Source organism: Varanus komodoensis, unplaced genomic scaffold (assembly GCF_004798865.1).
Source record: "Varanus komodoensis strain SLA01 unplaced genomic scaffold, ASM479886v1 scaffold38, whole genome shotgun sequence".
NCBI lineage: Eukaryota > Metazoa > Chordata > Lepidosauria > Squamata > Varanidae > Varanus > Varanus komodoensis.
This window is the reverse complement of record NW_025335909.1, coordinates 1,517,293-1,531,889: the sequence shown is the minus strand read 5'-3', so window position 1 is coordinate 1,531,889 and position 14,597 is coordinate 1,517,293. Positions and strand designations below refer to the sequence as shown.

The 14,597-nt window shown below is 42.9% G+C and overlaps 1 protein-coding gene across 8 annotated transcripts in view; it reads left to right on the top strand.

Moving 5' to 3' along the window:
* Nucleotides 1-14,597, top strand: part of GNB1L (G protein subunit beta 1 like) — a 56,199-nt gene that overhangs the window by 25,559 nt on the left and 16,043 nt on the right. For 4 of the 8 annotated variants that reach the window (XM_044440900.1, XM_044440895.1, XM_044440896.1 and 1 more), the window contains exons 3-5: nt 1,029-1,098; nt 8,433-8,564; nt 10,625-10,753. In XM_044440900.1, the coding sequence (XP_044296835.1) occupies nt 1,091-1,098; nt 8,433-8,564; nt 10,625-10,753 (269 nt within the window). In that variant the 5' untranslated portion in view covers nt 1,029-1,090. The remainder of the gene's footprint in view (nt 1-1,028; nt 1,099-8,432; nt 8,565-10,624; nt 10,754-14,597) is intronic. The other 4 variants (XM_044440898.1, XM_044440902.1, XM_044440903.1 and 1 more) reach the window with 1 other exon arrangement.

The window sequence follows — 14,597 nt, the reverse complement described above, 5'->3', positions numbered from 1 at the left end:
CCATGCCAACAAGCCCTATTCCTTTGGAATTAAATTATTATGGGGTTTGTTTAGGCTTTCTTCAGTTTCATCGCTGCATTTTATCGGAGGATTTATAGCTTTATAAATTAGAACAGCTGCATTTCTATTCACCTCTCCCCCCCCCAAAAAAAAATCATCAACAAAGTTGAACTTATGTATGAAAAATCAGGCCTGCCCAGCTTCACCTGTTTTCATGCTGCATTTTGATACGTATTTCAAACCGGGGACCAAGTAAAGGATTCAGTGCCTCTGTTTTTGGATAGAAACATCCTTCTGTGCTATCGGGCTGCCTTCAGCGCTTTTTCTAAGGAGTTTTTCAGTGCACAGAATGTTTTAACTTTGTCTGGAAAGGTCAGCCGGCTGATAGCTGAAGGCAAATGTGTCAGGAGTGAAAGACTGAAAAAAAATTATCAGTGTGACACACCGGGAGCATTAGAATGATGAATGCTTATGTTAATATATGGGATGTCCATATTGATGAATAGCTTTTTTTTTCTTCCAGTGACTAAAATATATAAATGGCAACGAGATCCATATGCTAGCTTGGTATCCTAAAAATAATCACCATCACTCCTGGTTTTGCTCCTTTGCTGAATGTGTTTTCATACGGAAAATACTTACAGTGAACTTCCACAGCACACAGATGGGAGCATTTGGAAATGATCTTCCAGGGCCCAGCTCAGATTCCAGCTTTTCCAAAAGTCACATTTGATACAGCATGATCTTACGGGGCACAATTTACTCTGTGCAAAATACTCCGAATTTTAGAGGGGGTTGGCTGTTGGTGGTGAGTGTGCATGGGAGAGAGGTGGCTGATAATAACTTGAAATAGTTTGTTTGCTTCTGTCAGATTTCTTAGGTTAATTCATACAAACTTCCCAGCTGTCGAGCATTTTGTGGGCCTGTACATGATCTTTCAGTGACATTGGTTCCTTTCCTCTTTCCCTTTGTTTTTCTGTTTTTTCGTTTTCCCCCTTCTTTTCTTTCATTCCTTTTTCTGGATCCAGAGACAATAAGCACACTTTCAAGTAAAGATGCTTTGTGAGCAGATGCTAGAGAAGCAATTATAATGGCCAGGTAGGTACATTTACACTGCTGCCATCGGGCGTCTTGGACAGAACATAGAAGCTAGATCTGTATTGCGGTTCTAATATTCCTGAACCTTATGTAGGCTTTTTTAAAGCATGTGTCATAATTGCACTTGCTAAACTAGACCAAGCTAATGTTTTCCACAAAACTAACTGGGGAAGAATCTTGAGTGATAGTTGCCTTTGCTTCTTGGACATTCCCATGCCAGGCCAGTATGGTAGAAAGCAGCACTTTCTGCTTAAGTTGGTTAAGGCGCTGCTCAGGGCCGCCTAATTCAAGCCCAGTATTTGGGTAACAGCTGAAGTATGGCCGACAGAGAGTGGGTTACCTTTCCAAGTCTGAGCTGACATTCAGATTATACCCAAGGCTATCAAAAATAAAATTAATTAACAGGTTTCTCATAGGAATCTAAATATCATGAACACAGTTGAACAACAAACCCAGGCCTCAGTGGAGAGGAATGAAGAAAAAAATGGCTACAGAAAAAAGGCCCAGAAATGAGGGAAGCGTGGCCATTCCACACCGGAATGGTCTTCCATCTTTTCCCACAATGCAGTTCCTCTGCTAGCTTGTCAGTTTCATCGTGTGTTTCCAGGTTCTGGCTGTGACATCCTGATTAGGCAAATGATGGTTATTCCTAACCTCTGAACCACCTTGGCATGGAATAGCTTGGCGAACCATGGCTTCGGAAGCTATCGTTGTCAGTGTCAACCAGGTTTGCTCTGTTTGGCTCAGGCTATGTGTAGACAGATTTAAGCGTATCTCTTTTACTCTGGTCTTAAATGCAGACAAGATAAATGGTATGCATATGTGTTTAATTGCTTCCAGCCCTGAGTCTTCCCTAGTAGGTGGAGTTAATGAGGATTTAATGAGCAGAAGATCTGGTCATTAAAGTCTGTCTAGCGTCTGTCTAAAATGGCAAGTGCTGGCAGAATTTATTATTTCAGTGTGTGTGTAAAGGGAAAAAAAAGGTCCATCAAGGCAGAAGTGATGACAAAAATATAGAAAGCAAAAATTATCATATAGACTGATGATAAAAATCAACTCTCTCCTGTGTGCATTGCCTCCAAGGGCAACAAACAGTGTTGGACCCTTTTGTGAGTCTCCTGAACCAAGCACCGCTAATGTTTTAAACAAAATAACTTTTATTGCTGCATGAGTTACGTTACAAAATTACATTAATTTTGTTTGTTTTTAAGCAGTTTTAGGTGAGTTCAGCTATAACATGATGCTTGCATGTAATTGCTAGTCAGCTTTTACCTAGAAAGATGAATGATGGGGGGAAACATGGTCTGAAGCAACCAGTTTTGGCTATCCGGTCAGTGTTGGGAGGGGGACCTTCTTAGAACCTCTTTTGCAAAGCTGCTCTGAGTTCCGTGATGGAAGCAAGACAGGACATAATTATCACTTGTAAAAGCAGCTGCCATTTGTTTTTGAACTGTTCCTCCTCCTGTTCCTTCTAGTGCAGGAATGGGGCATGTACAGCAGAAATAAGCCTGCTAGACCAAGAGTCAAAATGAATAGATTCTCAGCAAAGAAAGGCATAGAACTAGGATCAGACTCCCAAGAATAGTTATCAGTACAGGAGGAAGCCGAAAAAAGTTGCGGTGTAAGAAGGAGACTTAAACCAGAGGGAGCTGTGGGGAAGATGCCCCTCTTCCTTCTCCATCCCTTTTTGCGGCAGAGATGACGGTGGGTTATATATTTTGCAAGGACGGCCGCACAGTTTAATGCAAATGCCGCACCAAACTTCTGTATAGAGGCCCAGCTGTAAGACGTGCTTTGGCAATGAAGTCGGCCACCCTATGTCCACTTACCGATGGGTTAACCCTTCTGAAATAAATGGGAACTTCTGGGTAGACACACATATGGTTGTGCTATGAAGAACCTGAAGAATGGGAGCAAGCTTGTGTGTGACACATACGCCTGCCTGCATCAGCACTTTGAAGATCAGCTAATTCTTTAATCTTGCTTTCCTTCGCAAGAATGGCACCTGGCAGGCTCGGAATTTCCAAAGAATAACAGGGATTTCATATATCGGAGCAACAGCACACCTGGATGTGTCAAATGCCTTTGCAGCCATAATTATGGTTGCACACCTGCTGGTTTGAGTCCCCCAGTTGGTTTGCCAGATGTACCTAAAGAGATTTATTTCTGGTATACCTGACAATTTTTTTTTTCCTTGGGCACCATCCCTTGACTTACTCCAAAGGTGAATAGAAATTCTTATTTTTGGACTAGGCTCTGTAATTGGGATTATCAGGGGCTGGGCTGGGCTGGGCAGGGAAGGGAAGGGAGGGAACGGTATGGTTTTACTTGTAATGTTGTTTTGGGTTCTGTGTGTGATGGAAATGCAAGTGATAGGAGTGAGAACAAGGGAATTGCTGGATTCTGCTGGATTTTTTTTCCTGTGGGAAACAATTATGTTTAAGGCTTCAGGAATCTTTTTTTTTTTGGGGGGGGGGGCAGATGTCAGAAAGATTACCTTAAATAGCCCTTTCCTTTTACCTTTTCTTTTGAAGGACTATGACGAATTAGAAAACAAAGGGTTTTTGGTAATTGATGGTGAAATAAACAACTTTGGAATTCTAAGAACACAATAAAAGATATTTGCTGGCTTGCTTGGGCCTGAGGTACTGCAAGGACCTTCATCAAGGATCAGTGTTTTGTTTTTCAAGCCCAGCTTGAAAGCAACAAAAAGATTATGTTTCTGCTATACTGTAACAAAAAAGTCCCCCCCCCCCCCCAAAGCCAAATAGGCTTTCCTATTGTATTCATAAGAGCAAGAAAGCATCTTTTCAGCGTTATATATATCGATGGCTTTGGAGCAAAGCTGCAGTTATTCCTCCCCCTCCCTGATGTGTGCCGAACATCTGAGAAGCCCAGGCTTGGGGTCCTGGTAAAGATGCATATTTGGAGCCTCAGTTTTATGCCAGCGAAATAACCCCAGATTCATGCACCCAGAGTGCCTGTCATCAGCAAAATTCTTCTGTGTCAGTAATTAGGAAAAGGAGGAGGAGGTGATGTGGAGTTGGGCAGGGGGCAGCCCTGTTAAATCAGGCCTCATAATTTTGGATTGCCTCTGGGAATTCTGCTTCATTTTGGCTTTCTCTTCAGAATTGTTCCTTCGCAGAAAAGGCAGATCCCCAGCGTGTCTCGCGGAATCCAGCTTTAGAGGCACGGTACAAAACCAGGAAGACTGTGGGCCGAGGCATATTTGTATTTACTTACATACCTATATACGTACGTCGTACGTACGTACGTACGTACGTACGTACGTGTGTGTGTGTGTGTGTGTGTGTGAGAGAGAGAGAGAGAGAGAGAGAGAGAGAGAGAGAGAGAGAGAGAGAGATTTGCAAGGTAGTGCCATTAAAGAGGGTTTTGCATGCTCAGCATGAATTTTTGCATGGCATTATTTGTAAAGATGAAGCCTATCACAGAGGGTGCCAAGGGGGACAACTGACTCAGAAGTGATGGGGGATGTAAAATGTTCCTGAAGCAGCCAGTCAGGGTAGAAGATGTCCATGTGGAGGACATGTTCGGCCAGTGGGACCTGGGCAAGCTACATGGCTTAGTGAAGCCACATAAATGCTTAAGCGTATGGTTCTACAGCTGCAGAAAACCAATAAAATCCAAAATATGCAGGCCCGAATGAAAAATTCCGTTCTAGTATGGCAATTCCATGAACAGGTATTCTTCTTCTGGGAATGTTTGCAAAGTCGTGGAATTAGAATTCTTTAATTTAGGGCACAATCTGCTGCCTTTGAAAAGGCACCAAATTATGAAAAACACCAAATTGCACCAAATCATGAAAAACAAATATATTATAATCAATCAAGACAATTTTCTTCACTGATGTGCAGCATCATGTCACCCACCAAGAAACCTGTGCAGGACTGAAATACACTGATGGAAAAGCCTTTAATTTTGTTTATTTAGTGTATACTGTTTTTTCAAGTTTTTTGCTTAGTGATTTCTGTATGTGTGAGCGCGCGCGAGAGAGAGAGACAGACAGACAGACAGACAGACCTGTGCTCTTTAAATGAGATCAAGAGGAGAGGGCAAAACCTAAAAGGGAAGGGTTTATTGTTTGTACTGTATCAAAAAGTGAAAAACGAATCCAATTAAATGGGTAAAAGCAAAACAGCAAAGAAATGAACATCAGTTGACTCCCAAAGTGGATTACAGTGATGAATGTTGGATTTGTTATCCTGTTGTGTGCAAACAGCGGGATAGCTCATAAAATTTGTTCCACAATGCAGATCATGTTGGAATTTGGAGATTCGATGCATTATAAATCCCAGGACCTCACTGTGACTGTAAAACAGAGGGGGAGAAAGGAAGCGAAACCTCTAAACTAGGATTTGGGTTGAAAATCATCTTAACTTTCCATGATGTGACACTGTGATCCCAAGCATAATTGTTTCAAATAAATCCTGGAGAAAATCGATGTGTCTTACCTAATGATAGATGAATCAGTTAGTTTCACATTCTCCTACATTCAGTTTTGGGGGGGGGGGAATCTTCTAGTTCTTTCTTCATGAAGAAGTATGTGGATTTTGTCAAGTCCTTTTCAAGTATGGATGAAAGTTTCACCCATCTGCACCAACCAAATTCAGTAGGCACAGCTCTTCTCAGCATGGTAAGGACCTTTACATGCCTTCTGCTGTGAAGAAACGGTGGCGGTTTTGTTTTGTTTTGGGTCCGGGGAAAAAGAAGTGGTAACCCTTATTAAGTGTTACTGTGGTTGAATATATAGGTGTGTGTGTGTGTGTGTGTGTGTGTGTGTGTGTGTGTGTTGCTCTCTGGGCAGTTTACGCAGTCCATAAAAACAAAGTACAGTAAAAATACCATAAAATCAGAGGGAGCAAATTTAAAACCGCTGAAAAGCAATAATAAAAATGGACAATAACAAGGAATAACAAAAGAGTAGAGAGGGAAAAAGAAAAAAGAGAGAGACTCTGCCAGACACCTGGTGATCGCCCCCTCTGCAGGCCCCTTGTTTAAACCTGCAGAAAAGAGGGCCATCTTAACCTAACACCAAAAAGATATAAATTTCGTGCCAGCCGGGACACAGCAGAGAGGTTATTCCATAAATGGGGGGCCACCACCAGGAAATGTATTCGTGTGGTTGAATGTACAGTTTTGCACCATCCCTGCACATTTACGTGAGGGGGTGTGACCCGGCGGGAGACCCAGGATCGGTCCCTGGCATCTCCATTTCGGGCTGCAGAAATTCCTTGTCTGAAATCTTGGACAGCCACGTCCAGCCTAGATCATATGACAGGCTCCTGCATTCCTCTTAATACGCTTGATCTTAGGTCCCTCCCCTGCCCTCCCCTTCCCTTCCCTGCCCTCCCCTGCCCTCCCCTCCCTTCCTGCAGGAGGAGATAGGATTTTATGAGTTCTCATAAAAGAAAAAGGAACCAAATATAATTCTCACCCATTTGAAGACTTGTATCATTTTGAACATGGTTGGATTGAGAACTTCTTTGGTTTGATAGCCTCCTTTTTTGATTATTTGGCTAGTACCGGGGGGGGGGGGGGGGAGGGGGAGAGAGAGAGAGAATGAGAGAGAGAGAGAGATCATTGGCCTTCACTTTTTAAAATGTCTGCATCTCTCATGGCATGAAAAGCGAACTCCAACTTCTTGGGCAGATCCATAGTGGTTCGTGTCCATTGTGATGGCGTCTCGACTCTTGAGCAAAATGGTAGCAAGGCCACCGAAATAAAAGGCACAATGCTGGAGGACAACCACGCATTTTATTTGGAAAAATCTTTAAGAATGTTCAATAAATATAACTGTAAACACTTAGGGAAACCATTCCAGATCAAATCGTGGCATACGAAGACATCTGGAAAAAAGCTGTGCTTTGAGGACATATTGAAATATTTTTGAACAAGGGGATCGATTTGTGACCTAACGGTTCTCTTAATGACCTAGTTGACGGATGTTTTAAATGTGTGGCAGTTCATGCGCTAGAGCAGTGGAGGGTACCACATGGCTCGTGGCCCACATCTTCCCCCCACCCTCAAGTTAAAAATATTTAAAAACAAAATAATACTTGGTACTGGCTACAGACCATTAAAATGGAGAAATGTCGTTTCTGACCCTGTCAGCACTCCATAGCTGCTAAGGGGCAGTCAAGGGGTCAACTTTAGCTCGCAAACTGGCTAAATTAACCCTTTCAGCACTACCAAGTGACCCAACCTGCCACGTTTCATGTATTTATTTTTCCTACCACATTTTTATTTTTGATTTATTTTGCGATGTATATCCTGCCTCTTTCCTACAAAGGGCTCAAGGCAGCTTACATCATTCTCCTCCTCCATTGTATCCCCACAATAACAAACCTGTGCGGTAGGTTGGGCTGAGAGTCTGTGACTGGCCCAAAGTTGGCTCCGTGGCTGAGCGGGGACTCGAACCCGGACCGTCTGAGTCCCAGTCCCGTGCTCTTCACCACTACGCCACACATGGCCCCTGTGCCTTCCTTAGTTGCCCATCCCATGCTGGAACACGACTCGCTGCCTTCCAGTGGCAGGATGCCAACAGTGGGCCTCAGAAACATTACTGTAGTTCATCTGCTAGCAGTAGGTTTTGGGCCAATTCAGCTAGGACTTTTCACCAGTACCCATACATATCACGTTGTATTAAATGTATTTTGTTGGGTACATATTAACTGCATGGATGACTTCTTCTTGTACGGACCTGCCTGCACTCTTGATTCCCTGCCGGAGAACCAGCTGCATGTTGCTCCTCAGTCAGAGGTGTGGAAATGCGGGACCATTTTTTCAGGAGAGGCACAAGCTTGTGGAATTATTTCTCAAGCAAGACGGATTATTCTTTATCAGTCTCACCAGAGTTCCACGAGCGTCTTGCACACCACCCAGGGAGCCCCGAAGGGCTATGCGAGCAGTTTATCGATGCAAAAATAAATAAATAAACCCACTGAGCCTTGGTTTTTGAAGTCCCGTCTGTTGGGTTTTTTTTTTAAAGAATTAATTTTTGTTTATTATCTGATATTGTTGTGAAGAGCTTTGAAAACCAATATGTGTTTAAAAAATCCATGCTGCACATTTTCAAAGTAGGTTTAAATTACAGATTGTATAATGTTATCAATTGAAAAATAAGCAGTTCTTTACAATTACCTAAAAAGTTGCTGGGAAAGGCAGGTAAAAGCCCAAGCCCATCAGCCCTTAATTCACAGGACTGTTTGGAGCTTACCTAAGACCATGAAAGTCAGTAGCTGCTTATTTCTCCATCCAGAGACCAAGAACTTTGTGTGATTTGTGCTTCCTTGTGACCATGTTTTTCCTTCTAGGAGTTTCAAATCCACGATGGCCCTCCCTCCTCCAGATCCACAGTACATTCTACGGGGAGCAAATGATGCAGTCAATACATTGTGCTTTCACTGCAGAGATCCAGAGCCGGAATTCCCCATGCTTTTCTCCGGGTGAGTTTGAGAAGGACGGTAAGGCATTTCAGGCACTTAAAGAGTGTATATGCTGCTGTGTGAACCAATCTAGGAAAGTGTGCAATCAGTTTGTATCCTGTACCGGTCAGACTTAAGCCCCATTAATTTCATTGGTCTGTCCTAAATAGGGCTGTCATTAGAATCAACCCATAGAGCATTTTCTAGTTAGGTTTCAAAGTTTTATTGTTTTCTACTCACTAAACAAATAATTATTCCAAAGACTTCAAACATACTGTCTTATTTCTCTCTACAAATGCTATGTATTTCAGCCCAAAATAGAGTTCCGATTCTGTAGCCATTGATAGAAAAAGTCCCATGTTTGGTAGTAAACTGTATCTTCTTTTTCCTGAAGAGATCAAGTCAGTCTATCCATTTCTGCACAGTCCAAGATCTTGTTCGAGATCAAATCTTCAGCCAGTAGCTCTTCATTTCTCCAACATTGCGCATGTGCAATCCTTGCCACTGTTATTACGTGCAAAGTCAAGTGTATCTGAGCTCGCTGGCCATAGAGTATTTTCTACTGAGAACGCCAGCTATGATTAGCTGCTCTTTAACAATCTTTGTAGATGAGATCAGAATAATACGAAATGCAGGGCCTGCAGCAGAACGCTGCCATGTGGAATGGTCGCGTTCGAAGTCTTGGTTACCTACAACGACCCCGTAAGGTAGGTTAGGGTGTGAGGAAGTGACCAGCCGACATTCACCCAATGAGCTTCATGACGCAGTGGTGACTTGAACCTGCTTTCCCAAGTCCCACTCCAATGCTCTAACAAGGATAGCACGTTGATGCAATGAAATATATCTGGAAATATAAAATAACTCACATAGCTAATATAGATTTAGGGCTGCAGACTTGAACTTGGAGGTGTGATTAAGGTTCAGAAACTGCAAGCAGAGATGGGGACTCCTTTCATTTGGCTACTCTTTCGCTGCCGTGTTTGCCCACTCATTACTAAGTTTGATTTATTGCATTATTTTAACCCCTGCTACACACTTTTTAAAGCCCTGAACCATCTGGGGGCAGAATGCCCAAGAAGCCCCATCCCTCACACAGATCTGCCCCTTCTCTCACATAAACGTTGGCAGTCTCGCTCCATGGTTCCCCAGGTAAGAGGTGGGTAGGGTCTTCTCTAAGACTGAGGGGCTCACTAAAGAGGTCCATTTCATTCCACCCCGGCTGCCTCGTGGGAGCTAAGCAAGGGTGTTGCTTTTCTGTGGTCCCCTAAGATTCTCAGAAGAAGCTGGTAACATCCAAGGGCAGTTAAAAGAAAACAGGAGTGTGGAGACCTCCAAGTGGGTTCTAGAATTTTCAACTATTGCAGTAGGAGGATGTTGTCTCAGCAGGGTGTCAAAGCCACCTGAGGCCTTAAGTTGGTTGACGAGACCTAGAGCACGGCCAGCTCTGAACTTGGAGGAAGCAAATGAAATATTAAGGGTTCATCCACTGATTTTGTAGCTAGAGGCTTCTGTGAGGCTGGGGAGATGGCAGCTCTGTCTGAAATGTATCCTCTGAGGCACAGGTTGATGGCAAGGCATTTCCTCTGGCCAGGAGTATCCTGAATACGGGTCTGCTCAGTCCCGAGGAAGCATTCTGTGCTTCATTCTACTCAGAATCCTCTGCTGCACACTAGCCATCACCTCTCAATTTGCAAAATGTTTCTTGATGCCAAGAACTTCCATGTCAGCCTAGCAGGACATCTGCTGGATTTTGTTATTTCATTGGCTGCTGTTGGTCGTTCTCTTGATCCTTGTGTATCATTTGAGACTGTGGATTTAGGAATATTGTTGCCTTGTGCATTTGCAAATCAAAAGATAGGGTAATGGTAATGCATATATGCTCTTCCAAGTTCTTTGACAACCAGAAGAAAGCAAGGCACATGAATGCAGATATTCATTTTCACAAAGATTTTTTAGGGGAGAGCAGTCATTTGGATTTTCATGGAATAAATCACAAAGTTGTCACACTTGAACCCCCAGTACATGAAGCAATGGCCATTTGTTTTCCTCTCCACTCTCCTCTCCCACACTTTTTTATTTAGATCTGCTAATGGGCTGATCCATATCTGGAATTTGAAGACACGCAGAGTAGATAGAACGTTGGATGGACATGGTGGAAAATCAGTCTACTGGGTGAAAACGTTCCCCAACAGAAGAGAGGCAATTCTTAGGTGAGTGATGCAAACATAATTGGTATTTTATTGGATTTATAATAGATTTGTAAGGGACTTCCCACTGAAATTCTGGAAATCCAGGTACTTCTGGCATACAGACTTCAGACAAGACTGCTGTTGGCATAAAGTTGAACCTCTGTAACCGCAAGGATTAAACTCCATTTGAGAGGGGTTCTTGTGACCCATATTCCAGCCTGCCAGTCAAAGTAGGCAATACTGGACTAGATCAGAGGTAATATGCAGCCCATAAACACCCCCACCCCCACCCACACACATACATTTGCGATGTGCTTTTCAAGTGTTTTTTTAAACTAAAGAAAAAATGGTATTTGTAACACTACAAAATGTTAAGAAAATCAAATGTAACTTGCAAATCTAAATCCATTCTGTTTATGTTTCATGATTTGTCAGGTGGCTTGCATTCCGTTAACCTCTCACTGATGTGTACAGGTGCTTGTACACTTTTGCACAAATTTGCATTCCCAAAAATACAGGACTTCCCCCTGACTATGCGAATGCATGAAAAAAAATCATGCTTTAGTCTATCAGAGAAATGTGCAATTCTGGCCTATTTTATGTATTATTTCTATGACTTGTATAAAATTTACGAGGGCTCTGCGAGTCTGTGGAGTCTGTGCAACTTGGAAAAAGCCACTCTGCAGCAGAATCCTAGAAATTCAAACTCGCCTGAGCCGGTTGGAGATTTCTTCAGCATCCTTTCCTGCAAACAAGCCAAACCTGACACCTCAGATGCTCTGTGGTGCTCTAGATGTCATTTCTGCCTAAGATGGTATATTATTGTTGCTGTTATTGCTGCTGTTTGGGGACAACCTGTGGACTGCTGTCCATGGGAGATTCTGGGTTGCAGAAATGGCAAAGTCGCCCATCCCTGCGATAGATGGACCTATGGACCGTAACTTAGAATGAGGCAACATGTTGTTGTTCGAGGAAACATTGCAAAACTACTTCTACCTCATGCATTTCAAGGCCTCCCCGTTTGCAGTGTGTGTGTATGAGAGAGAGAGAGAGAGAGAGGGATGCAAGCTCCCCCTGTCCCCGTGCACGCAGACCCCCTCAGCATCCCCACACACATCCAGACTTGCGGCCATTTGTACCAAGTTTAACGTCTCGTGCAGAAGCCCATGTGGGCGCTGGTCGGGTCCAGGAAACCTCCTGCCACAGTGTTTGCCTTCCGGGTATCTCAGGACTCCTGGTTGTTTTGACAGACAAAACACCCTGCCTTCTGCAGGAGCGGATTGCCAAAGCGGTGGTAGGACTTGGGGATGTTTTGACATGTTTATCACGAAAAGACATCTTCTGTAGCCAACCTGATTAGCATTGATATTTGTTGTCGTCTGCATAACCACAATTCACACCCAAAAGACTAGAGCTAAATTTGAGTTGTTAACTTAATTACAGGGTTTTCACCTCACATGTACTGTGCAGTGAAGGAAGTATCATTTCAGAAACTGTTCAGGCTTCCAGTTATCTTTCTTCCTGAACTTTCTAATGCATGCTCTTTTTAGCCATGTTTCTCTTCCCAAAATATTTATTATTATTTATTATTTATTTATAAAATTAGTATGCCGTCGAATTACTTGCGTCTCTGGACGGCTTGCAACATAGATAAATTGACAATCCACTCTGGCTGCAAATTAATAAAATACAACAATAGAATTCAGCATTAAAACATATTAAAATATTGATTAAATAAAAAGGTCTTGACCTGGCACCGAAAAACATATAATATAAAATATGCATGTATGTATTTATTTGCAAAATAAGAGAGCAGGGGAAGGAGAATGTTGTGAACTGCTTTGAGTTCTTTGAAAAAGAGGGAAAAAGATTCGATATAAATATAATAAATAGTAAGTAAAATGTATCACATATTTAATTAATTACATGTACATCCTGCCTTTCTTCCTCCTGCAAGGAACCCAAGGAGGCTTCCACAGCCCTTTTCCTCTCCATTTTAATTGCACAACAGCCCTGTGAGGTAGTTTAGCTGGAGAGTCCTAGAGTGGCCCCAAGTCAAACTTTGACTAGAACCCGGATCTTCCAAGCCTCCATGCAACCTCTGTATGCTAGACTACACTGAATCTATCAGGTTGTAATTATATTATATTATATTATTTATTTTATTTATTTAGAGTTTTTGTATGCCGTCCCATCGCTTAACGCCTCGGAGCGGCTTACCTAAATAAGCAAACATGGTACAAAAAATGCAAATTATGCAAATTAAAAATGTGATTCATTCCGGCTGCAAATTAAAACCTATAGTTAATATTAAAGGTTGTTAAAATATTGTTTAAATAAAAAGGTCTTAGCCTGGTGCCGAAAAACAAATAACGACATAATAATTGAATTATATAATTATCCTGTTTCTGATTCTATGTATATATATAGTCAAACAGTATGCCCAACAGGCAGATGTATAAAGGTAATAAATAAACAAAGTGGTATAAAACAGCCTATTGACTGAGTTGAGACTTTAGGGTAGCCTTCCATAGCCTGGGACCCTCTAGTCATATTGGACTACAACTACCATCATCCTCTGCCAGCATGCTGGTGATGTCCAGGTTTGCAGTCCTGTGCATCTGGGGAGGGCTGTGTTAGGGAATCAGTTCCTATAGGCGTGCTGGCCTCTTTTTTCACTCTTCTGGGCCCTTCCTGACCACCCCAATGTGGGGATCCTACGGAAAACAGGAAAGCATGATTTGGATGCTGGAGGAGGAGGAAGATTCACTGTCATTCAATCCCACCATGCATTTGTAGCTATCCCATGAGGCTGATGAGTGGGAGATTTGGGACACGTAAAATGATGCGCTTTGTTACAGAGCACCTCATCCGTCTACGGAACTAACTACCTCGGGACATCATGATGGCCACCAATTTGGACCGATTTAAAAGAGGATCAGGCAAATTCATGGGGGGAGGGAGACACACAGATACTGGCTACTAGCGTGCTTGGCTCTGTGCTCCCTCCGATATCCAGTGAAGCGTGCCGATGTCTATCAGTTGCCGGGGATCATGGGTGTGGGGGCGGTTGCACCCATGTCTTGCTTGAAGGTTTTCGGTTGAAAGCCACTTGGCCACCGTGGGAGCAGAAGCTGGACTCGGTGGACCTTGGTCTGATCCAAAATCTACTTCTGCATCTGGGCCTCGGCATCTAACTTGGGGTTTGTTCAGGAAGCCATGCTTTTCAGAATGCGAAGCAAGACCCGGTTTGCATCAATGGGTTTTCCAGTCCATCTCCACACCTGTGTTGGCATGCAGATTTTGCTCTTCTCGCTAATGGGCTTCATGTATTTTCATGTTTTTGATTTCAGCATCTCAGTCCCATCTTCTGTGGTGTTAATTGAGCTTCCGATCGTTATCACTGTTTGTTTTTTTCTAATTACTCTGTGTCAATATATCGCCAGTGTTTTTGTTGCCGCAGTTTATCTTGGTGTGCAATTACTTTCTGGGAGGGTGGAGTGCCTTTTTGGTGCTTCCGGTTTTCTCATCCAGAAGTCTGTTTGACAATAGTACTCTTTTGCCTGAGATGGCACAGCCATCCCAAATTCCTGTGAAGCGTTGCCTCTGTACCTTAAAGGGGACGGCCAAAAATGCAACAGATCATCAAGTTTCTGATCTGCATGTTAGTTTAGGGATCACAGATCGTAACCCATTTGTATTGGAATTAATCAAGACCTTGGTTTCTGCAGTCAAGACCACGAATTCTGATTACAGTGTGATTACAGTGTTTTGGTTGCAAGTATCCCCCAAGCCTTGATTCTGCCCCGAGGAGGAGTTTGCTATGAGTAGAACACCTGTTGCTCTCACAGCTACTGTTGCTGCT